Source organism: Lissotriton vulgaris, chromosome 11, assembly GCF_964263255.1.
Source record: "Lissotriton vulgaris chromosome 11, aLisVul1.2, whole genome shotgun sequence".
NCBI classification, from domain to species: domain Eukaryota; kingdom Metazoa; phylum Chordata; class Amphibia; order Caudata; family Salamandridae; genus Lissotriton; species Lissotriton vulgaris.
In genome coordinates this window covers 776,018,674-776,044,656 of record NC_141699.1, presented here as the reverse complement: position 1 = coordinate 776,044,656, position 25,983 = coordinate 776,018,674, and the positions used below count along the sequence as shown (strand labels likewise).

Here is a 25,983-nt window from a genome sequence, read left to right as displayed (position 1 = left end):
CTGAAAGCAGAGGGGACAGAATCTGGGTCACTCAGGAGTGACCAGGGGATTGGTAGACGAAAGCCCACTGATGTTGGGGGCTTCAGGTGCGTTGAGGGGGTTCTTGACTCTTCAGTCAGAGAGCAGGCGAGGCAGAAGACGACCAGGAGCCGGATAAGAGATGTCCCGCGAAGGATGTAGAGTGCTGAAGGGTCGGTGTCCAGATGGAGCACCAACAAGCCTTGGCAACGTAAACCCATGCAGAAGGTCAAAGAAGCTTACAGTTCGGACCAGCAGGGTCCAAGAGACTCATCAAGCCAGGGGAATCAGGGCAGGCCTGAAGCAACCAGGGGAGCCCAAGAAAAGCAAAGTTGACCCTCAAGTGGACTCACAGGCCGGAGGCACAGGAGTTGCGAGAGGACCTCTAGCGATTTCACCAAACAGCAGCCCCCGGAGCACTCTGTGCGAGAAGGCCAGAGTTCTTGGTAGGAAATGGTGCCAGAAGTTGGGGCTACTCGGAGTCCAATGCACTTGCTCAGGAAATGTCAACAAGCACATACACTTGCAAATGAACGTGGTGTACAGGGGTAAGGGTATTGCAGCCCCCACAAAGGATTCTGGCCTAAAACTTGGTAAGAGGGCAGCTCGGACCTCGAGAGACGTAGAAACCCACCTCCTATGTTGCTGGAGCCTTCGGAGTGCGTAGCAGCTCAGAAGCAGCAGATGCAGGGGAGTGACTCCTTCACTCCAAGGGAGATCTCTTTGGTTGACCTTGATGATCCACAGGACCTGCACAGTGTCTGTATGGTGCACGGGCACAGACGATGCTTCAGACTGAGAAGGAGACAAAGTCGGGCTCAAACGAAGTCCAGAGTGTCCAGATCGTCGAAGTTCAGTGGTTACTAGTTCAGAATCTGGTCTACGTCGAATCTAGGGTCATACAGCCAGGTAAGCCCTTTTGTACCCACAGGAGAGGGTTAGACAGATTCAAGGGAGGGTATGGACAGTGGGGAGGTTACTCCCATGTCCTTTGTCCAGTTCTGTGCCAGAGCAGGCACAAACGGCTCCCAGGACTGGTTTGAACTGGACTATGCACAGGGACATCAAATGTGCCCCTCATGCAGCCTTTCGGTCGCTGGCAAGCACACCCACCCAGTCCTAATACACTAAATCCTGTCTAGGAGGTGGTCACACCTCCACGTGACAGGATGCCTATAGTTCTGCCTGCCCCTGCTCGAGCTTGGCAGAAAGGCCTCTGGTCGGCAGCAACCATTTTCTGCTGCCCGCGACTAGAAGGCTGGTACTGGGAAAACGGATCTCGCTTCTGAAGGGTGGAATCGTACCTCCCACACCGGTTACCGGTGTGGGGGTATGATTCCACAATGTGTGACACCAAACACACTAGGCTTTGTTTCAGCCATTTTAGAGTTGGTCATCACGCGGTCGCATAATGCAACTCTATATGTCGTAAATGGCGGCCTCACTGACAACCCGGGAGAATGGACTCAGTAAACTGCAGGAGTGTCCTGCTCATGCAGTGGCACTCTCTCACTTACAACCAAGCACCCTGCCTTCAGGATTGTTAAGACCTGCTATAGGGGTGACTTATAGGTTTTAAGTGCAGTGACCCTTAGATATAGCAAACCTATATCTTACGTAAGTGGTGCATGCACCAACTTACACAGGCTGCAAAGGCATGCCTCTAGGTTCCATTTTACATGGCCTCATGGATGGAATAGTACATGCTGCAGCCCATTGGAGGCCTATGGGGTACCTATGCCCTGGGTACATGGGTACTATATACTAGGGACTGATAAGGGTACCCCAGTATCCAATTTGGAGTGTACCCAAGTACATAACAGTTTAGGGAGAAAGCAGACAGACTGGGGTCCTGATTAGCAGGATCCTGATCAAACAAGTTACATTTAGCAAAAAGTGGGGATACCATAAGAAGCAGATCCTACTTTCCTACAGCATGGTTGGAGAAAAGAAAGAACGAAATTGGGTGCTAGAGGTCCGCACTCCGCAGGGAGACATTTATAAAACAAGAGAGGAGATAGCCATAGCATTTATTGATCACTATGAGAACTTGTATACATCGGCATCAAGTAGAACAGGGACAGACTGTGCGGAATTCCTCCGCGATGCCCGCCTCTCCACCCCAACACTACAGGATCGGGAGGAGATTGAGACCTGCAGCTGGACCCAACGTCCTTCTGGCGGGACTGTACAAGGGAGTGGCATCTGTAGTGGCGCTACAAATGCTTAGTGGGTTTCAGAAGGCACTGGAGCAGGGTGGCCTTCCAGTGTACCAACGATTGGCCACCATTATGCTCAATCTAAAACAGATTCAGAAAAGGGGGTGGTGATGAACAGAGTGTCTGAATTAAGCAGACCACTCTTACCCAGTCCAAAGATCAGGGCTTGATCCATCACCGTTTTTTAGCTCACTGCACCATCCCAGCTCAGAACTTGGCTATATGCAAATTAGTCTGACCCTGGCCCAGTGCATCATGGGGACAGGGCAGACCAAACTACCAAGCCGATTCTTATACTGGGAAGGAAACAAGCTTCCGGGGACCGGTTTCTGGCATTTCAGCCGTCTTCGGCCCGGCTTGCTTGAATCCTGATGGTGCAATGAGCAAGGGACTCACATCTGAGTATACCCTTCCACGCTAATGGTAGACAAAATCGATTCAGAAAAGGGGGTGGTGATGAACAGAGTGTCTGAATTAAGCAGACCACTCTTACCCAGTCCAAAGATCAGGGCTTGATCCATCACCGTTCATCACCACCCCCTTTTCTGAATCGTTTTTGGCCACTATAGGTGTGGCAGGGTATACTCAGACATGAGTCCCTTGCTCACTGCACCATCAGGATTCAAGCAAGCCGGGCCGACGACGGCTGAAATGCCAGAAACCGGTCCCCGGAAGCTTGTCTCCTTTCCAGTGAAGAATTGGCTTGGTAGTCTGGTCTGCCCTGTTCCCATGATGCACTGGGCCACGGACAGACTAATTTGCATGTAGCCAGGTTCTGAGCTGGGATGGTGCAGTGAGCTAAAAAACGGTGATGGATCAAGCCCTGATCTTTGGACTGGTTAAGAGTGGTCTGCTTGGAGGAGGAGCTACGCGGGCATCCAAGATGGTCGCGTGAGCAGAGAGCTCCCGAGACCCGCGCCGTCCTTCTTTATCTATCCTTCACCTATCCTGGTCAGTTTGACGGGCTTATGCAGCGCTATCTTCACTGATGCCAACGTTCCTTTTTTGGTCGAAATCGGACCCTGGGGACCATTTTTCTGACATCTGCAACTTTTTGGCCTGGGCGCGACCGGGGACTCGGCTACCCACTGTGGCCGACTTGTAATTGAACAACAACGGCTGACTGGCATCTGGCCCACCGGAGGTGTACTGCTTTCACTTTCAGTTTCCATCTCTTTGTCCTTGTCTCCTCCTACTCTGCCTTCGCCTGTTGCCTTAACAGCCCACACTATCCTCCGTAGGACTGGCACGGAGGCCGCGATACTCCCATTTCACTGGCACGTTGGAGATTCGAGACTTTTCCTCCTTCTCGCTGCTTCTCCTGACTATCCGGCTACCACTGAACGTTAGATGGCGACCAAAGCGGAGGCCGAAAAACGCCGGAAGGCTGCGACCCGGGGGGGATCGATCCAGTCTAACATGATCGAACGCTACACCCAGCCGAGAGGCTCCCCCGGGGCCACAAACGTTGGTGCTGAAGGACTTCAAACGGACATGCCATCTTCGTCGGAAGTATCGCTCCAGGATCTTTTGGCTGCCATTACTGGACTTACGGCCGATATGAGTCAGCAATTCGAAGCCGTCGTGTCCAAAATAGACACGGTGGCGGTGGATGTAACTCTTATTCGGGCCGACTTAGCCAAAACGAACGAGCGGGTGAAGGCTCTGGATCTTAAAGCATCGAGTCTGGTGACGGACATGGCTGAGGCGCAATCCGAGATTGGTAATCTGCGTGCCTCGCACGATCTGCTGGTCAAGCGGATGGAGGACTATGACAACAGGGCCAGGCGGAACAACATACGCCTGGTCGGAGTGTCGGAATGTGATGGTGCTGTATCGATCGACCTGGTGGTCGAGGAACTTATTGTCGCTCAACTAGCTCCGGCAGGACTCAGTAAGTTCTTTGCCGTGGAGCGCGCCTATCGTTTTCCAGGAGGACAAGTGAAGCCAGGAAACCCACTGAGGCCTATTATTGCGAGGCTTTTTCACTACCGGGACAGAGATGCTATCCTCCAGGCCGCCCGTAAGCACGGCCCTTTAAAATATGACAATAACTCTGTCTCCATATATCCCGACTTCACTCCCCAAGTGCAGCGGCAAAGATCAGGTTTCCTTGGAGTGAAACGTCGCTTGAGAGATCGGGGACTGAAATACGCCATGCTGTTTCCGGCCCGGCTACGGATCGAATTTCGAGAACGTGCCTACTTTTTTGATCAGCCTGAACGTGCTACCGACTGGTTGGACTCGCTGCCGGCAGATGACTTTGGAAGCGGAGGCCCCGGTGGCGCGGAAGGTGGTGCAACGGCCCAGGAGTAATTGGTGCCCCTGAGGTTCTGATTGTGACTATGCAACATACTGTGTAATTTAACTTTGTGCTTCATGTTACTGCCCGTGGCGGTGCGGGAACGGGTGATTTCTCCCTTCCTCCTCGGGGGGTTCTTTGTGTAGATAATATGGGGCGACAGGCACACTGCAGTTGGGGGTGGCTTTTTAGTCAGCAGGGGTGCAGGGAGGGGGGTGTTGTAACGGGTTTCGGTTTTGGGGTTGGTTTCTGGGGACTTGGTTGTTTTTCGTTTAGTTTGTTCTGTCTTTGTTTTCATGGTATTTCACATTTTGCAATGACTTTGAACTGTGGGCTCTGCTGGTGGGTGGGGGTGGAATGTTTTTACCGCAATGGGGGGGGGGGTGAAATGCGGGTTCTTTCATGGAACGCAAACGGTTTGGGTGATAGGATTAAGCGGGGCATTGTACTGCAATTCTTGAGGCGCCACACCCCAGATGTTGTATTCCTTCAGGAGACCCATTTGATTGGAAATGCTTGCAAGGCCTTGGACCGCCGGGGTTATCGCCTGGTTGCACATGCTGGGTTCACTTCAGGTTCTCGGGGTGTGGGTATTATGGTAAAGTCTTCCCTTGCTCTTGCTATTGACGAGGTTGTCCTTGATGACCGTGGGCGGTATGCTGCTGTTTCTGGGAGGTGGGAGGGTAAACAGATCGTGTTTGTTGTTGTCTATATCCCCCCGGGATTGCAGGCTACCACTTATGCTGATCTTGGTAGGACTCTCCTGGGGCTTCCGGACGGATTGTTGATCCTGGGTGGGGACTTTAATTCTGTAATGTCCGGGGAAAGTGATCGACTTCCCCCTAGGGTATTGTTGCAGTCCCAGATGTGGCTCAGTGAGATGGCTGATACTTTTGGCTTGGTGGATGTCTGGCGCTCACTGCACCCCACGCTCCAGCAATACACTTTTCACTCTGGTGCGCATGGCAGCCTCTCCCGTATTGATTATTTTCTTATGTTGGCCTCCACTCTGTCCACTGTTCGAGAGATACGACATCTTCCTCGGGGTATCTCGGACCACTCCCCCTTGCTGATTACGATTTCTGTGGGCGGTCTACTTGGCAATAGGGTCCCCCCGATTCCTCCCTGGCATTTCCGAAACCCCCGGCTCCGCTCAGAGTTAGTCAAGGCAGTAGATTGCTACTTTTCTGAGAATGTGGGCTCGGTCACTTCCCCCACTGTTCTTTGGGAGGCCTTCAAGGCGGTTATTAGGGTCTCCGCCCTATCATTCATTGCCGCAGAGCGTAGGGTCAAGAGGGAGGCTGTAGTGGCTCTTGAAACCGAAATTACTGCTCTTGAAAGTGAGCTGGGTGGGATTGACACGCCTGCCCTGCTGCACGCTTTGGAATTGAAGCAGGCAGATTATAAAGCCTGTGTTACGGATGCTGCTAAATTGTTGCGGGCGAATCAACTAGGCCGACTGTATGATGTGGGTGACAAAGCTAGCAAGCTCCTTGCGTGGCTGGATAAGACTGAACGTGCGAGTCGTGTTGTTCCTGCCATTGCTCGTGATTCAGGTGAGAGTGTCTCTGATCCGGGTGAAATTGTTGATTGCTTTGTTGACCACTTCCGAACTGTTTATACGCCTGTTAGCGAACGAGATGAGGCCGACTCCAGGCTACTGCTGCGGGACATCGCCCTGCCCACTGTGTCAGAGGAGGACTGCCTTGCCCTGGAGGCCCCTTTTACTGTCGATGAGATTGCCCTCGCAATCCGATCCCTTCGCTCGGGAAAGGCGATGGGCCCTAATGGACTCCCCATTGAACTTTACAAACTTTGTCCTGACAAGATGGCTGCCCACCTGCGTCAAATGTTTCTCGAGGCGGTTGAGGCTGGCTGCCTCCCCCTTGAGCAGCGCCTCGCTACCATAGTCGTCATTTATAAGGACGGCAAACCTCGTGACCGTTGCTCCTCGTACCGCCCCATTTCCCTACTCAACGCGGAACCCAAAATCCTTGCTAAGGTACTGGCCAATCGGTTGCTTAAGGTGATTTGCGATCTGATCCACCCGGATCAATCCGGTTTCATCCCCCATAGGAACACGGCCCTCAATCTGCGAAGACTCCACAGTGTTCTCGCGAGAGCCCCAACCCTCGCCGAGCCGGCGGTGGTCGCGTCCCTGGACGCCACGATGGCATTTGACACTATCGAATGGCCCTATCTATGGGCGGCCCTCGCTAAATTTGGCTTTGGCCCCAACTTCATCGCGTGGGTCAAACTTCTTTACGAACGGCCACTTGCTCAGGTCGCGGTGAATGGTAGATGCTCGGACCCCTTCCCCTTAGGCCGTGGCACACGTCAGGGCTGTCCGCTCTCCCCGCTCCTATTCGCATTGGCGCTCGAACCCCTTGCCGCATGGCTCCGGTGGGAACCCTCTATTAAAGGGATCCGATGGTCCCCAGACCTCGAGGATCGTGTCTCCTTGTATGCGGATGATATTCTCCTTTACCTCACTTCCCCTCAGAAATCGCTCAACGTTCTCTTCGACGTTCTTACGTCTTTCGGTAAGAACTCGGGACTTGTCATTAACTGGACCAAGTCCTGTGTCTACGTCATAGCTGGTTCGCTGCCGCCTCTACCCCGCAGGTTCCCCATTCTGGTTGCGGCCGACGGCTTCAAGTATTTAGGGATCTACGTATCCATGTCCTCCTCGGTCCGCTACGAGCGAAATTTGTATGCTCCGCTTCGTAGACTGAAGCAAGACGTTCGACGCTGGCGCGATTTGCCTTTATCTCCATTGGGCCGGGCGGCACTCTTTAAAATGATGTCGCTCCCCCGATTCCTTTACGCCCTGCAAAATTTCTTCGACCCTGTTCCAGCTCGCTATTTCCGTGAAGTCAAGAGTTTACAGCGACAACTTATTTGGGATGGCTGTGCCCGCATTGCCTTATCCAAGCTCACGCTCTCCTGGTACGATGGGGGTATCGCATTGCCGGATATTCGTCGGTACTATTGGGCCTCACACCTTAGCGCCATCAACCATGCGACCTATGCCCCGGAGCCCGCCCCCGCCTTTGCCTTGGATAAACTACTGCTGCCTGGTGGCAATTTTAATAGGGCTCTGTATTCTAAGGCACCCTTTCCGGCTCCTTACGGGCCCAACAAAATGTGCAGTGCGGGCGTGGCGGGACGCTACCGTGGCTACGGGCTGGGGTGGTAGGCTGACACGTAAGACGCCACTGTATGACTCGGAACGGTTGGGCAACCTGTGGAAGACGAAAGGGTTTGAGAAGTGGGACATGATTGGGATCAGCGCGGTGGAGGACCTGTGGGCACGGGGCGCGGTTAAGTCTTTTGAGTCCTTGAAATTGGAATACCGGCTCGATGATAGAGAGCACTTCCGGTACATGCAGGTTAGACACGCCCTGTCTTCCATCTTTCCACCGGGTACCGTTATTCCTCAGTCCTCCCCCCTGGAAGATCGAGTTCTAGACGGCCATGTCCCAGATAGTACCATCTCCTTAATCTACAAAAAGCTTATTAATAATAGAGCTGACCAACTTGAGAAGCTCCGGGCTGCCTGGACGGCTGACGGACTCGAATTAGACGACGAGGACTGGCAGTCAGCTGTGTCCTCCCCTAAGGAGGTGGCGATTCCGGCACGGCTTCGCTTTGTCCAGTTGAAGATCCTCCACCGTGTGTATTTGACTGGCGTGCGTCTGGTGCGAATGGGTTTGGTTTCGGATGGACGATGCAGGCGTGGGTGTGGGATGGATGGCACTTTTCTTCATGTTCTGTGGGAATGCCCGATGATTGCAGCGTACTGGTCCAGGGTGCATGATGTTATGAGTCGTGTCACGGGGATCCCACTACTCCCCGAAGCACGTCGTTGTCTGTTGAATGTGTGGGAACCGTCTGATTGTAATGCTGCCCAGACACTTTGGGTTACCCTGGGGAACATGGTCGCAAAGAGAGATATCGCGCAGCTCTGGGGCTCCCCTAGATTACCATTGTTAAGTGCCTGGAAAGAGAACATGGACTGGTCCATGTTCCGAGAGAAGACTGTGTATGAGGCTCGAGGGCGTCCAGGGAAGTGGTCCAGAGTATGGGCTCAGTGGAATACTTATCGCGGAGATGTCTGTTCTCCTCCGCTTGACTATGAGGTCCCTCTCCCCTCCTCTCCATGATTTACGTTCCCGCTCTACTTCCACTACACGCTCTGTTTTCCCGCACGCGTCACCCCCCCCTTGCCAGTATCCACTTTCCCATATCTCTTTCCCCCCCCCCCCACCTCCAGCAACCCTTGCCACTATGATACCATGTGTTTGTGTGTTGGTGTTCTTTCGACAAAAACATAAAATTAAACCTTTATTATCCTATTTGTATGAAACTATGCTTTCACCGATAATGCGGACTTGACAGATTGCTTCAACAACGTACTGTCTCTGAATCTACTTTTCACTCAGCCTGTTTATGTCATAGCGGCCGGCCCTGCGGGGTTGTAGGCAGACGCTGTGTATTGTGCATACGTAAATAAAGGTTTAAAAAAAAAAAAAAAGAGTGGTCTGCTTAATTCAGACACTCTGTTCATCACCACCCCCTTTTCTGAATCAATCTAAAACAGGGCAAAGACCCTTACAACTGCACATCATACAGACCGATCTCGCTACTAAATATGGAGGCGAAAGTATTAGCTATGGTACTAGCGACCAGACTTACTGGGGTAATAACATCTATAATTCACCCTGATCATTCGGGTTTCATGCCCCACAGAAGTACCAGGCTTAATTTGAGATGCCTATGTGGGGTACTACATCTTACTAGGGAAAGGTCCAAAGATGACACAGTGCTACTATCGAAGAACACCTGTATGGTGTTTGATAGTATTTAATGGCCATATTTGTTAGTAGTGCTGGAAAGGTTTGGCTTTGGCCTGAAGTTCTGTGCCTCGGTTCGGCTACTGTATATGAACCAGCTGGCCAGGGTGCAAGTGAGCGGGATGGTGTCAAGGCCAGTTGCTATGTATAAGACACAAGACAGGGAAGGCCCGCTTTCTCCTTATGCTCTTCGCCATAGCGCTAGAGCTCCTGATGAAGTGGGTAAGGAATTACCTTTTTAGCAGCGATTCTAATCGCAATTTAGCGGAGGAAAGGTCATAATTAATTGCGCTCAAGTGCAGATTCGGTGTGATTTCACTTTCAAGTTTACGGGTCAGTTGAAATTTTCCTTGAATTCAATCCTTCGGTGTACCTCGTGTGGACCAACAATGCGGTTTGAGGGGGGGCGCGGCCAACAGCATGGGCGACTAGACGTGCCTCGCCGGAGCTCCGGCCGAGTTGCCCCATAATCCGACTTTAATCCTTGACATCGAGCCCGAAAATCATACCACCTTGCAGCAGAACCCTTCCGCATATCGGAGTGCCAGAGGTTTGAGTGGTCGTGGGTTCTTTTCGGACTCTACGAGTCGGGAGACGGCATCGGAGAGAGGGCGGCCATGATGGCGGCCGGGAGGTTCGGAGGAAGGCGAGATCACTGATGCCGCGACCGACGACCCGCAGCTGGACCGAGCTAAGCCTAGTGCGAGGTCCCCCCACACGGTACGGGACTACGACCACAAACTGGGAGAGCAATCCGGACCGCTGCTGAATCCTTCACGGGGGAAGCTCCCCGACACAAGATGGCGGCTGGCGGAGGGCATTGAGCCGTGGTCCTGCCCCACTGGAGTGCGGAGAAGAGTCGGAGAGCGAGCCGGCTTGAGATCCTAAGCCCTGGAGCGCCACGGCTGGTGGAGGTAGCCGCCTTCGCCCCCCCCTCGCCCCCTTGCCGCTCCGCTCACGTACGGCGCCCGGACTCCGAGGCCTGGGAGGGGGCGACGAGGGACCTACTCTGTGACCAGACGCGAGTGGATTCCCCCGGTCGGATCTACCCGGCGGATCGCGCCTGGCTGGCGATCGGGACGACGTTGGGGCTGAGGCGGAGAACAGCGAGTCCCTCTGACGACAGTCTTCCACGCGGTCCGGGCCTCCCCCCCCCCCACCCACGTGGACACCATGGGGAAGAAGAAGCAGGCGCCCAGGCATGCGAAACAGGGCCCCATGGACAACTTTGCGGCACAGAGGACCGCGATTGAAACACCGGGCTCCCGCCCCGACATGGCCGTGCTGCTGGAGGCCATCCAGGCGTCCAGGACGGACATCCAGGCGACGCGCTCGGCGCTGGAAACAAAGATTGGTGAGGTCGGGGCGGAGGTAACGCTGCTGCGCCAGGACTTTCGAAACTTGAACGAAAGGGTGACGGCCGCGGAGGACAGGCTGAAGGACGACGGGGAGGCGATCACTACACTTAGGAGGGACATGGCGGAACTGCAAGCCTCGCACCGTATTCTTCAATGGAAGGTGGACGATGCGGAAAACAGGTCCAGGCGCAATAACCTCCGCTTTGTTGGGTTCAGAGAAGGGATAGAGGGCAAGGACATGGCTGCCTTCTTAATGACCTGGCTCAAGACCACCTTCCAGACGGCGCCATTTTCTCCCTGCTTCATAATCGAGCGGGCACACAGAGCGCTCCTGGCTAAACCCCCGGAGGGAGCGAGGCCCCGGCCGGTCATCGCATGCTTCCTGAACTTTGCCGACAGGGACTTGATCCTTCGAGAAGCCAGAGCTCTGGGGGAGATCCGTCTGGAGAATGCAACGATAATGATCTTCCCGGACTATAGCCAGGAGGTTTCGAAACAACGCCGATCTTACGACTCGGTGAAGGCAAAGCTGCGATCCCTACAAATCAGATACATGCTGCTATTTCCCGCCAAGCTGAAAGTAATTTATAAAGACAAAGCGCTCTTTTTCAACCATCCTGAAGAGGCATGGCAGTGGCTGGAAGAGCGCCCCATTTTAAATAGCAGAGACATGGCTAGCCGGGAGGCGATGGACAAAACGGTGCGGAGCAAGCCACGGTGGGAAATACCAAGGCCTCAGAGGCAGAGAACTCGGAGAACCCAATACAAGGCCTCGGCGACTCCGTATAGGACCCGGGGGGCGGCAGATCGGAGTCCCCCTACCCGGCACGAGATCTAACGGACTCCGGAAAGGAACACGATCGGAGGGGGACGAAGTCGAGGGGTCGGAGGACCCATCGTCTGGTGAGGAGGACATGGAACTTTTGAATGACTCTTTGCACCCGTTGGCGAAGGAGATCCGACACATGGAACAAGACCTTTCGGGCCACGGCCTGACCACGGACACACAAGACTCACAGTCATGAACCTTAAGCTGAGAGACTCGATGGAGATGGCAACTTGGCGCACAGGAGCAAGCAAGTTGGCACGATCCCCCCACATACCTGGTTTTCTTCCCAGTGTTCACACTGACTTCTGATTGAGTAGGGGAGGGATGTGCGGGAGGGCGACAGACCTGCTCCCATTGATGGTTTGGCCCCATGTTGGGGCGCAGCTAGAAGGGGAGGGGGGGTGGGGGTGGGGGGGGACCGTTGGAGTTGTTATTGCCTCATGTTGGGGTGTTGGGATGTTGGGAGAGGGGGGGGACAGTTATGGTTGAAGCAGCGTGCTGGAGGTGTTTTGCCCTTACTACCGCCCTGGCCCTGGGGTCCGCTACTTGATAGTCCCTGTGAAATGCAATGGCAGGTACACTAGCTGAACCAGTCGGAGGTGGCGCCGGGGTTAAGGCGCTAACATGGAATGTAAACGGCCTGGGCTCCAAAATTAAGAGGGGACTGGTTACGACCTATATTAAGCGCGCAGCGCCAGACATCATTTTCCTTCAGGAAACACATTTGAGGGGAACCGCTGTGCCTTTCTAGCACGCGGAAAATACACGGTCCTAGCGCACGCCGGGTACACCATGGACTCACGGGGCACAGCAATACTCCTTAGAAAAACGACACCCTTCACTGTAACACGCACATGGTTAGATCCACAGGGTACTTTTGCCGGGGTGCAGGGGACATGGAGGAGGCGCAGGTACACGCTGTTGTCGGTCTACGCTCCACCCAAATTGCAAACACGGACGATGCAGGAGGTCACTAATATCCTCCTAGACACTGCTGACACGATACAGATCATGGGAGGGAATTTTAATGATGTGATGTGCACAGCACAAGATAGGTCCGGGACCCCCCACACAGCGACTGCAGAGACTGCTTTGGCACGTAGGATGAACACGATCGGTCTCACAGATGTCTGGCGGTGGCTCCACCCTACGCAGGAAACTTACTCCTTTTACTCTGGGGCCCACAAGGTTTTCTCTAGATTGGATTACATCTTCACCTCGAGGCAGGAACTCTCCACCGGGGACTTGGCAGACTACAGGGCGAGGGGAATCTCTGACCATTCCCCACTGTTCGTACACATAGGGCGGGGTAGGGGGAGCGGTCAGGCGCAGTGGCATATGTAATCATGGGACATACAGACCCCTGAAATCCTAGGAGGCATTAGAGCAGATATCAGAGTCTACATGGCAGAGAATGAGGGATCGGTGCATTCCGGGGTTACATTGTGGGAGGCCATGAAAACCGTACTGAGGGACCGCTTTCAATCCAGGGTAGGGGAGGTTAGGAGGAAACGCACCGAGGCTATAGCCGCAGAGGAAGCAAACATACTGACCCTAGAGGCCGAGTACCACAGGACAAAGGGGGAGGCGGATCTCAGGAAACTGCTTGACACCCAAAGGTTATATAGGGAACTGACCACGGACGAAGCACGCACGCAGGCGCTGGCGACCCTTCATCGCCTGTATGATGTTGGCGACAAATCAGGGAAACTCATGGCGTGGTTGAGCAGGCGGGAGAGAGCGGCTAGGTGGGTGGATTGGATTGGTCTCCCTGACGGGACGCGGGCGTCCTCGGATAACACTATAGCAGAGGCCTTTGCGACCTATTTCGAGGACTTCTACAGGGCTAGGGACCTTGGAGACATTGAGGTGGTTCGGACGTTCCTGGGTGACGTGGAAGTCCCGCAGTTAACCTCCGAAGATAGCGAGACCTTGGAAGCCGACTTGTCCCTAGATGAGATTACGGAGGCAGTGGCTTCCTTGAGACCCGGGAAAGCACCGGGACCTAACGGTTTCCCGGCGGAATTCTTCAAGCGGACTGGGGACCTCCTTTCCCGCCACTTGAGAGGGTTGTTTATGGATGCGTTCGGAGACGGGCGTCTTCCGCCGGATCTGACCCTAGCTACCATAGTCCCGATCTACAAGGAAGGCAAGCCCAAAGGGGAATGTTCCTCCTACCGCCCGATTTCCCTTCTTAACATCGAGACTAAACTTCTGGCCACCATACTGGCGAGGCGACTGAGACAAGTCATAACGGACCTTGTGCATCCTGACCAGTCTGGATTCCTGCCGGACAGGGCCACCAAACTCAACCTTCGGCGCACCCACAACTGGCTCCACGAAGTCTGTGACAGGAGCGAACCCCATTGGTTTCTCTCCTTGGACGCGGAGAAAGCGTTCGATGAAGTCCATTGGCCCTTCCTGATGGGGACTCTCGAACGTTTTGGATTTGGGCCCAAGTTCCTGCGCTGGGTACAGCTGCTGTACTCGGATCCTAGGGCCAGAGTGAGAATAAATGGGAGACAGTCCAGGGAATTCGCGATAGAGCGGGGGACTCGCCAGGGGTGCCCGCTCTCCCCACTCCTCTTTACCCTCACGATAGAGATCCTTGCGATTCGTATCCGGCACAAACCTGAAGTGAAGGGATTCCACTGGGGGGGAATCGGCCGCAGCCCAGGAGAAAATCTCTCTTTACGCCGATGATGTACTACTGTATGTCACGGACCCAGCCAGGACCATCCCCGCCCTATTCAAGGAACTAGAGGACTTTGGGGCAATGGCCGGACACACAAACTGGCACAAGTCGATCCTCTATGACCAGCAGGGTGCCCCGAGGGGGGAGAACCTGCCTGAGCTCCTCATCCATACCACAGAAGGCTTCCGGTACTTGGTGGTCTTTATCACCCGGGACAGGCGGCGCTCCTACACTGACAACGTGGACAGGGTGTTGGTGGCAGCGAGGGCAGAGATGGATAGATGGAGACCACTCCCGCTCACCATTCTGGGCAGGGCCGCTCTGTATAAAATGATCCTCCTGCCGAAGTTTTTGTACGCCCTCCAGAATGAGTATTACCCCCTACCGACTTCGACAATGCAGAAAATTCATGCCGATCTCCGTTCTTTCCTGTGGCTGGGGAAACAGTCCCGGGTGGCGCTAACGACCCTGCAGCGCCACCAATACAGCGGGGGAATCTCGCTGCCCAATCTAGAGGCCTACTATTGGGCTGAACACCTTACCCCGATCAATGACTGGCTACACGCCCCGGCGGATCACCCCACTTATGCTCTGGAGAGATCTAAATGGGGCAATAAGACAGTACTGCACTTCCTCTATGGGGGGAAGGGAGGACGTCAGCTTCTCCCGGCGACTAAGATCACCCTGTCGGCGTGGCGCAGAGCGACGGTCAAAATGGGTTGGCACGAAAGACCCACCCGCCAGACCCCCCTATGGTCCTGTAGGTGGCTGACTGAGCTGAACAAACTCCGGGGCTTTCAAAGGTGGGACGATATTGGCATGTCCACTATTGGGGATGTCATAGCAAGGGGGGAACTTAAATCCTTCCAGGCGCTCCAGCAAGAATTTGACCTCCAGAGGACCCAATACTTTAAGTACCTACAATTGCGGCACGCGTGGGGGGCACAAAACATATCTCTCGATGGCATCCCCCAGTTTGCACCACTTGAGGGGCGCCTGCTGCAGGAACAGATACAGAGGGGGTCAGTGTCCATGACATACAAAACATTGACAAATAACATGTTGGGCGATCTACAGGCTCTGAGAGATAGGTGGGAGGGGGACTTCGGCACACTAGAAAACCTGGACTGGGAACTCATTCTCATGCACCCGCGAGAAGTAGCCATAAAATCGAGGCTTCGCCTCGTACAGTTTAAGATTCTCCACCGGGTTTACTATGACAGAGTGAGGCTCCACCGGATGGGGAGGGCTACGAACTCCAGTTGCCTACGGTGCCAGCATCATTTGGGCGATTTCTACCACATCATCTGGGGTTGTGCTGTGATACAGGAATATTGGGGTGAGGTCTTCACTGAATTGAGTGCAATATTGGAGGTGGACATCCCTAGGGACCCCAAACTGGCGCTTTTGGGCATGTCGACTGAGGTGGATATCACACGACACTTATTCATTTTTCTGCTGCTGGCTTTGGTAGTAGCCAAAAGAGACATTGCGAGACTGTGGGGGGCACCAGGGAAGCCCAACCTGGAGGACTGGAGGAGGGGCCTGGATATGTATATGGCAGCTGAACGAGTCACATACAAAGCGAGAGGGTGTCCACGTAAATTCTGTAAAATCTGGGCCAAGTGGAGACAATATCATGGACTGGAGTAGGAGGTTGAAGCCAAGTGAGAAGGAGTGCGGATGGCTGGATCGTTTGTTGGAGGGGTTCTGTGTGTAACTGACCCGGGCATGTTAGCCCCGAGAGTACTCAGGCGATGGGACTCCATGTGTTTATATCGCACACCCTGGGAAGGCCGAGGAGGGCAGGGGGACGGGAGGTAGGGTGAGGAGAGTAACGCTGCTGGGGGGGGGGGGGGGGGGGGGAATGGAGGGTGGGAAGGGGGGCCTAGGGTAGAGGTCTCCCAGTTACTGACATTACTGGTTGTTCGGGGGGGGGGGGGGGGGGGGGGGAGTTCGGGGCGAAAAAAGAAAACTAAGTTTGTCATGCTGAATGCTCTGTAACTGTCTCTTTTCAAAAAGTTGCGTACTGGCGGGTGGAGAGGAATGTTGACGCTCCCCCGTGACGCCATGATGCTTGTACTGCTGATTCGCCCAATGCAACAATAAAAAGAATTAAAAAAAAAAAAAACAATGCGGTTTGAATCGCTGCTAAAAAGGTGCATCCAAAGAAAGGAATACTGCAAGTAAAAAAACACAGGCTTCATCATATGACATATAACAGACTGTATCCAGTGACAGCCCTGATGAGACCTTCATGATTGGTATTGGGGCTCAAAACGCGTCAGCATTTTTCAGAGGAACAGACATTAGATACAAATTTGCTCAAATGTTCCTTTGGCAGCAGCCTCCAAATTGAAATGAATGTTAAAAATGGCATATGAATTGAGATAACGGCTGTTGCATTTCTTTAATCATGACTGGTTGAAGATTACAAATATTTTGTTTGATGTGAATTGTTTTTGTAGAATGTTTTGTGCATTTTTGCAATATTTGGTTGTAATGAGTATGATTTGTTTGTATGCCTAATGTGAGAAAAATCATGTCTTCTCTATGGTCTGATGTAAAAGATGACTGAGGGGGGGGAATACCCTGTTGCATTATACCATAGAAAAACGGAAAAACTACTTCCTTCACATACACAAACAGTAGTACACATATGGAGGGAAGCTACTAAATCCTGGGCTTGGAAGGGAAACTAACTGAAAGAACTCCCTTGTGGGACAGTGACCTGCAACAGGAAGTTGGCGGACTGAAGGAGTTCCGTCGATGGGGGCTTCTTGGGATTGACTATTTAGTTCAAGTTCAGGAATTTATATAGCGCACTACTCACCCAGAGGGTCTCAAGGCGCTTTGGGGAGGGGTGCATTATTTATCGAAAAGCCAGGTTTTAAGTTCCTTTCTGAAGGAAATATGGTTCTGTGTGAGACGGAGTGAGAGGGGAGAGAATTTCAGGTCTTGGTCGCCAGGTAGGAGAAGGATCTTCCTCCCATGGTGGATCTGTGGATGCGCGGGACTGCGGCGAGGGCTTGATTGGAGGATCTTAGTTGGCGGGTGGGTGTGTAGAAGGACAGTCGTGTGTTGAGGCATTCTGGTCCTAGTTTGTAGAGGGCTTTGTGTGCGTGGGTGAGGAGACGGAGCGTTATTCTCTTGTTAACGGGAAGCCAGTGGAGGTCTTTCAGGTGACCGGTAATGTGAGCTTGGCGAGGGATGTCCAATATGAGTCTGGCTGATGCATTTTGGATGCGTTGGAGTTTTTTCTGTAATTTGGCTGGCGTCTGGAGAGGACAAACTATTGTTGAGATTGCGGATTTAAAGGCAAAATACCAGATGCCTGACTCGGAACAGTTCCGATATTTGCAACTGACACATGCATGACAAACCCACATTCAGGTGGGTGAGCAACTGCCAGAACACACACTACGTGAATACAGGGTATTATTAGATCCAATGCTGGGTAAGGGCACTTGCCTAATATACAAAAAGTTAATAAAGGAGACCCAGAATCCCCTCAGTACTCTCCAAGAGGAATGGGAGGTCAAGTTTCCTGGACTCCCTCGGCGACGCGCTTAGCAAGGTGATGCTGAGGTACGCCAATTTCACTCTCTTTGGTGACGTCAATTTTCACTTAGAATCTAATGATAGTCCTGGGGTTCTTCCTTTTGTGGAAACAATCAAATTGTTGGGGATGGAACAAATGGTCCAGGGGCCAACCCATAGGGCAGGGCACACACTGGACGTAGTTTGCACCAACCTGAGTACCCTTCAGATTGGAAAGCCATCCCCACAGATCTGGTCCGACCACAGTTTCATCCCACTATATATCCGATTCCACGGAAGGGGCATAGACAGGGGAAGCTAGTGGCAGGGTCTCCCAGGAAAGAGTGCCAGTGCTTGCTTACAAACAACTTGCTACAAACAGTGGCACAAGTCAAGGTTCCCATCCTCACTGGAGTCCCTGAGGAGGACTCGAGTAGGTTCCAGGATTGGATGACGGCGATAGGGGAGGAATTGGTCCCAGCCGCTCGTCCGGCGGGACAAAAACAAAGTAAGAGGAAACCTCATAAAGATCCCTGGTTCTCTAAAGAAATAGAAGAACTCCACCTGCAATCCAAGCAGTTGGAACGCAGATGGAGAAGGGGATATGAGGAACCCAACCGTCTGATCGTAGGAAAAATTACCATGTAGCCATCAAGTTACCAAAAAAGTCTCATTTTTACGAAAAAATTGCCAGGGCAAAACACAATCAAAAAGACATTTTTGCTGTTGTAAAATCATTTATTGATCCTAATGGATTGCATGTTGAAATTCCCCCCTCTCAAAAGTTATGCGAAGATATTGCAATCCACTTCGATCAAAAAATTAAAAAGATTCAAAAGAACTTTTTGAACCACGACCACTTGGAGCATTTAGAGGCACAGGGGACCCTTAATAGCGATGGAAGAGCAGGCCTCCAAGCTTTTGAACCAGCCACTCTTGCCTAGACCAAGGAAGCTATTCTGGCCTGTAAATCAGGTTCTCCAATAGATGCTTGCCCACCGCTGCTGCTACATCACATAATAGATATCGTTAGCCCGGTGATAAATGAGATTGTGAACTCCTCTCTAGCCACAGGGACAGTCCCAGACAAATGGAAATTCACCATAGTAAAACCTTTAAATAAGAAACCAAATGTTGACTCCTTAGATCTTAACAACTATAGACCAATATCTCTGTTACCCGTATTGGAGGAAATTGTACATAAGGAGCTTGCAGATTACCTAGAAATGACAAAGGCTCTCCATCCCCGTCAATCTGGCTTCCGACCGAAATACTCTGAGTCGGCGTTACTTGAGATATCAGATACCATCAAATTTATCCTGGACGAGGGAAAGAAGGCAGTCCTGATTCTTTTAGACCCGTCAGCAGTGTTTGATTCGATCTCACATCAAATCTTGCTGACCAGATTAAGAGCATGTGGCATATCAGATCAAGCTTTGTCATGAATAACATCTTTCTTGACTAACAGGACTCAATCAATCGTGCTGGGATCATTCAGGTCATCAGTACAAGTCATCTCTACAGGGGTGCCGCAGGGGGCTTCTTGGAGTCCTCTGTTGTTTAATGTATATATGGCCCCTCTCGTCTCACTGATATTCAACTATGGCATCGAGATAAAATCGTATGCCGACGACACCCAATTGATCCTCTCCCTGGATAAGGCCACCACCAAGGCAGAGGGAAATTTTAAAAACTGTCTGACGGCAGTGTTGCAATGGATGAGGGAAAACCATCTCTGTTGCAATAACAGCAAGACAGAAATCTTACCAATTGGGAAAGACAATCTTTTTCATCCAAAGGATTGATGGCCAGGTGACACCACAGCACCGCCATCAACTGTGGAAGTGGCCAGAAACTTAGGCGTCTGGTTTGACTCTGGCGTTTCCTTTAAGCCCCATGTTCTGAAATTGACCAGGACCTGTTTTGGGTTTATAAAAACCTTGAGGAAGTTTTTCAACCGGATTCCCCTGGTGGCCAAAAAGATAGTGGCAGTGGCCCTAATATCATTGAGGCTGGACTACTGTAATAGTCTCCTTGTTGGAACTAATAAAATCATCCTAAGGAGACTACAGGTAGTCCAGAACGCAGCAGCCAGATTGGTGTTGGGACTTCCACGCAGGGCCACAGCCACAGCTGCATTGAAGACCCTTCATTGGCTACTGGTCTGCAAGAGAATTCTGTTCAAACTGCTTCTAATAACATGCAGAGCCTTTCATCAGCTAGGTCCCGGATATCTTTCAGCAACATTCAAGCCATACACTACGACAAAAACACTAAGATCAACTACGGCTAACTTGCTTGGCGTCCCAGCGTTTAGGCTAGTCACCAGAGGCGGAAGGTCAGCAACCGTCCTGGGAGCCAAAGCTTGGAACAGTATGCCCAATAAACTGAGGGCCACCAAACAAGAGGGGCAATTCAGAAAACAGTTAAAAACGTGGATCTTTGGGCTATCAGTGGATTGCTGCCTAGGCTTATGTCACCCTTCTGATCGGTTGCTGACAGCGCCAGGAGACTCCGTTAGGAGTGACAGTTCGCGCTTTATACATTTTCTTTTCATTTCATTTCATTTCATTAGGCATACTAGAAGATGATGATTGGGCAGAGGCTATACAGAGTCCCCGTGAGGTGGCTAGAAGAGCACAGTTTCGCTTTATACAGCTTCATATTTCGCACAGATCATATACCTCCAGGGCGTTGTTACACTGAATGGGCAGCAGTGATACTGCTCATTGCACAAGGAGCTGTAGAGAGGTAGGCACTTTCTTTCACACACTGTGGGCCTGCCCCCAAATCCAGCAATAATAGAATGGGATAGCGCGGGTCATGTCCAAGGTGGTGGATCATGAGGTCAGACCGGAGGCTCAATGGCATATACTGTGAGAGAGAGGGGATGACTTGTGGTCGAAACTCACAAGGATATGGCTAATGGTAGCAGACATACTGGCAAAAAAAAATATTGCAAGGGTGTGGGGTGCGATTCAACCTCCGAGGGTTACAGAGTGGAAGGCGGACCTCGATTGACGCTGCGTATCTGAAAAAGTAGTGTACCAAAGCCCTGGGTGCCCAAGGAAATGGGGCAAGGTATGGGGGTCGGTGAGCGAACAAAAGAGAGACCTGGAATATTACAACTGTGGGTGATTCTATAGGAGGGATGGTCGTATGGAGTTTCATAATTGTAATGGAATGTCTCAAAGGTTGAACTCACTGATACTATACTGTAATGGAACAACTGTATTGAATACGAGCGATGAACCCGATATCCTCACTGAAACTTTCCAGATGATTCTTTATAACTCAAGGGTGTTGCTGAGTATTTGTTGAATACAAAGATTTTTTTTTTTTTTTATTGAAAGGCACGATTTTGTGCATTTAAAATTATCAAATCACAGCCAAGTATCGCAACGCGATGCATAGCAATGACTGGACTACTTTGCAGGAGGTCAGACTGTGCAGGCAAGGAAGGAAGAGAAGATCAAAAGATATAGAGCTTTGGCTCACTTCCACACTGGGAGCCGCTTTACAATATAAACCTGCATCATGTTTAAAATATATTGGCTGTACCTCCCCAAAAAAATAAAATCACAAAATAGGCAGTTTCCTACTATTTGGATTTAAAGAGCAAATACTTTGGGTCGACTCAATGCTGCAGAGTAAGTTCATTTTATCAGAAACAAGCAGTCTGCTGCTATAGTAAGTGTTCAAATCAAGGATTTGACTCCACAATATACATTTTTTAAACAAAGGCTCATTAAAATATTATATATATATATATATATATATATATATATATATATATATATATATATATATATATATATATATATATATATAGAGTTAAACCATACATCTATGTCATAATGGCAAACAGAACATTAAGACTATTTTGACACACCTTAGAATTACAATTCAAATAAAGTAATGAAGTAGAAAGGTTGCGATCATACCTGTCGACAACTTCACCTTTGCGTTCTCTTGCAATCATGTCCAACAATGTCTGCCTCAAGTGATCCCGAATACACCCATACCGTACGACTTGATCCCGGAAAATTATTAAACCCAAATTATAGACATTTTCTACGTTATTTTGCTGTACATAAACCCGGTCCTGTAATTAAGAGAATAAAATTTACTGATCAAGTTAAAGAATGGATTTATTTAAAAGATGCTTCAAGATTCGCAAATAAGGGAGGTTTTCCCCCTCTAACAATAGTACTAACGTTTGAAAGTTTTGTACAGATTCTACATGATTGTATATAGCGAGGAGCAAATATGAACATTCAAAGAACTAAGGCACACATTGAACACCACAAAAACAAGTACTAATAGCAACCCAGGAAATAATAGTCAAAATACAGACAGCAATCCTTAAGATCTACACAGATTCCAAACAAAGATGTTAATGAGATTTCAGTAAGACGTAGGGCACATCCATTTTAGGATTCTGAACATACTCCTAAAAGGCACTGTTCTAGTCTTTTTGGGGTTTACAAGTCAAGTCTGCACCTAAGAAGATTCCTTGGCCTTTTTACTACCTCAGATGAGGGAGTGCCTGTCCTAGCACAACAGGCCATGGTTATGTTATGTTATTTTAATTTCTTGAGCACACAGTTACCCGAGGGTGTCCTGGCGCTGGCTACCGATTTCCTATTAGCAGAGTGTGTAATAACCTGTGTGACAAACAGCCAGGTTTTCAGCCCCTTCTTGAAAGTCAGAAGCTCAGGGGCGGTCCGAAGATTGAACGGAAGCTCGTTTCATGCCTGAGCGGCTCAAGTGACAAAGCTTCTACCACCCCAGCTAGTCTTTTTGGCTAGGGGTGCAACCACCCCTTTGCCTCCTGCAGAGCGAAGGCCTCTTCTGGGTATGTACCATTGAAAACGCTGTTTCAGGTGGTCTGAGCCTTTTGCGTGAAGGACCTTGAAAACCATACACAGGCATGTTAATTGAACACGCTGTTTAACTGGGAGCCAATGTTTCTTGACAGAAACAAACTTTGGTGTCCCAGTCAGCAGTTTGGCTGCTGCATTGTGCACCAGTTGGAGCTTGTTTAGGTGTTTCCTTTAGATATTAAGGTAAAGGCTATTACAATAATGCACGCATGACAGGATTAGAGATGTTGTCACTATCCTTTGACTGTCTGCTGGTAAGAATGATTTTATTTTCCTTATAATTCTAAGGAGATGGAAACTAGCCGAGGTTACTACATTTACCTGGTCCCCAAAGGTAAGTTTGTCATCAACTATGATACCCAGATTATTTTGCTTTTCTGGTTGGCTCATGGAGAGTCCCTGGTTCTTATGGCCACCAATCTGGCGTCCAAAAGTTGGCATTGTTGCCAAAAATGAGGACCTCTGTTTTATTGGAGTTTAACTTCAACCAGTTAGTCGTCATCCATAACCTGACCGCTTTCATGCTGTCGGGGAACCTTTTCCCTTTCTCGACCTTCAGGGTTGATGGTCAGATGTCCTGTGCATACAGCCCAGTTTGAAAATTTCAGTTTTGTGAAGATTGAATTTAAGGTGGTTAGCCGTCATTGAATTTTTGAAATCAAAAATGCAAGGCACTGAGGGTATGTTGTCACAAAGGCTCTGAAATGTGATGACCTGTGCATCATCTGCTTAATCAATACAGTTTGACCTAAGGATTGAGTAAGGCCTGGCAGATGGTTAAGATGGATATTGACAAGAAGGGCAGTCATTGCTGAGTCCTTAGAGACTCCAGTTTTTGGGAGGTACAGGGCAGAGATATATTTAGGTAGAGAAGAAAATGTGGACTTGTTTTGCAGGAGGGAAGCTATTCAATTAAAGACATTGCTCTGAATACACACTTTTGTTGAGTGATCAACATATGTTGGTGATGGACCAAGTCAAATACTGCAGACATCTAACTGAATAAATGTGGTTGCCCCATCAGAATCCACCTGTGCTGTGAGCTAATCAAGTACAGTATGAACAGGGATAAATTCAGTAACTTTTTTTTTTTGGGTATAGTTTTTATTTTATTAAAGAAAAAGAACTTACACACAAGGCAATAAAACATTACATTCGGACATGTGTTCAGGAAGGAAGGAAACCGAAGTACAATTTAATAGACATTGACACAGGGGGGAGGGCCAGTGAGGAAACAATAGTAGTGATCATAAAGGTTACACAATACTTGGAATGTCGGATCAGGGGGAAAGAGGAACCTCTGGGGTCTCCACAAATGGAGGCGTGCATATGTTTCCACTGTAGGAGTTCCACTGGCTCCAAATTTTATTCCATTTCCTGGGTCTACCCCGTGCCACATACACATTCTTCTCCCTAAACATACACCAATCCATGTTCTCCTTCCATGCCAATATCGTGGGCGGCCGCTGGGAGCCCCACAACTGCGCGATGTCTCTCTTAGACATCATATTCCCAAGGGTCGCCCACTGCATCTGTGCCACGTCATAGTCATTCGGCTCCCAGACATTCAACACCTTTCTTCGGGCAATAATGCCACCCCCGTGACTCTTTCCATCACAGCATGCACACGATTCCAGAACGCCACCACCCCTGGGCACTCCCAAATTATGTGGAGGAAGGTTCCAACCAGTCCACAACCACGTCTACACAACTGATCCGCTGAATAACCCATATGAATCAAGCGCGGGCCAGTGACATATATCCGGTGTAGGATTTTAAGTTGAACGAGTCAAAGACGGACCGGAATCGCGACCTCTTTCGGCGAGAATAGTCCCGACTGCCAGTCCTCGTCATCCAAATCCAAACCGTCGCTGGTCCAAACCTCTCTAAGCCGCACCAACAGATCCGTTCGATCATTAATCAATTTCTTATATATCAAAGGAATAGTGCTGTCTGACACGTGGCCATCGAGCACTTGATCTTCTAGGGGGGAGGATTCGGGGATGTCGATACCCTCAGGAAAAACCGAATTCAAGGCGTGGGTAATCTGCGCATAACGGAAGAATTCTCTATCACTCCGCTCATACTCTACCTTTAGTGTCTCGAAGGTCTTGATTCGACCCTTGACCCATAGGTCACTCACCCTGCTAATTCCAATCATATCCCATTTTTCAAATCCTTTTGTCTTCCACAGGGAACCCAGTCTTTCAGACGCATAAAGCGGAGTCGCACGGGTCAGGCGATCCCTCCATCCCGTTGCCGCACTCGCATCATACCACACTCGTACCGCTATATTGGTGGGTCCCGAGAGTTCCCTACCCGCTGCTTTGGAATAAAGGGCCCTGTTGTAGTCCCCACCCGGTAACAGGTACTTATCCATCTCGAATGCAGGGTTAGAGGCTGGTCCATACATTCCATGATTGATCGCTCCCAACTGAGAGGCCCAGTAATATCGCCTGATATCAGGAAGTGCTATACCTCCGTCATACCAAGGAAGCGTGAGCTTGGCGAGGGCAATACGCGAGCGTCCATTCCAAATCAATCGCCTCTGCAAATTCTCCACCTCCCGAAAATAACTCGCCGGAATAATATCGAAAGTATTCTGGAGCGCATATAAAAATCGCGGTAAGGACATCATTTTAAAAAGGGCTGCGTGCCCAAGTGGTAAAAGCGGTAACCTGAGCCAGCCCACAACGTCGGTTTTTAACCTCTGGAGGGGAGGGAGCAGATTACGATCATAATGCGCCACGGGATCTAAGGTTATAAAAATCCCCAGGTATTTGAATCCCGACTGCGACACCTGGATAGAACAACGGCGCGGCAGAGGGGGGTGTACCACCCGAAAGCACATAGACACAGGACTTAGTCCAGTTGATCACAAGACCGGAGTTCCTACCAAAAGATGTGACCACATCAAACAATACATTCAACAACTTACGAGGGGACGTAAGGTACAACAAAATGTCATCAGCATAGAGCGATATGAGATCCTCAAATTCCGGAGTCTACTGAATACCCTTCATAGAAGGCTCCCATCGCAGCCAGGGGCTCCAGGGCAAGGGCGAACAGAAGGGGGGGGACAACGGACAGCCCTGTCACGTACCCCTCCCAAGAACAAAAGGCCTAGAGACTCGAGCATTCACCACCACCTGTGCCAACGGTTCCTCATACAAAAGTTTCACCCAGCTAATGAAACTAGGACCAAAACCAAATTTTGCAAGAGCGGCCCAGAGGTATGGCCACTCCACCGTATCAAAAGCCATTGTAGCATCCAAAGAAA

The 25,983-nt window shown here is 50.6% G+C and overlaps 1 protein-coding gene across 1 annotated transcript in view; it reads right to left on the bottom strand.

The window, feature by feature from the left end:
* CUL3 (cullin 3) overlaps positions 1-25,983 on the bottom strand; it is a 778,285-nt gene that overhangs the window by 603,617 nt on the left and 148,685 nt on the right. Inside the window, exon 4 of the mRNA XM_086943903.1 lies at positions 21,762-21,922. Within this exon, the coding sequence (XP_086800029.1) occupies positions 21,762-21,922 (161 nt within the window). The remainder of the gene's footprint in view (positions 1-21,761; positions 21,923-25,983) is intronic.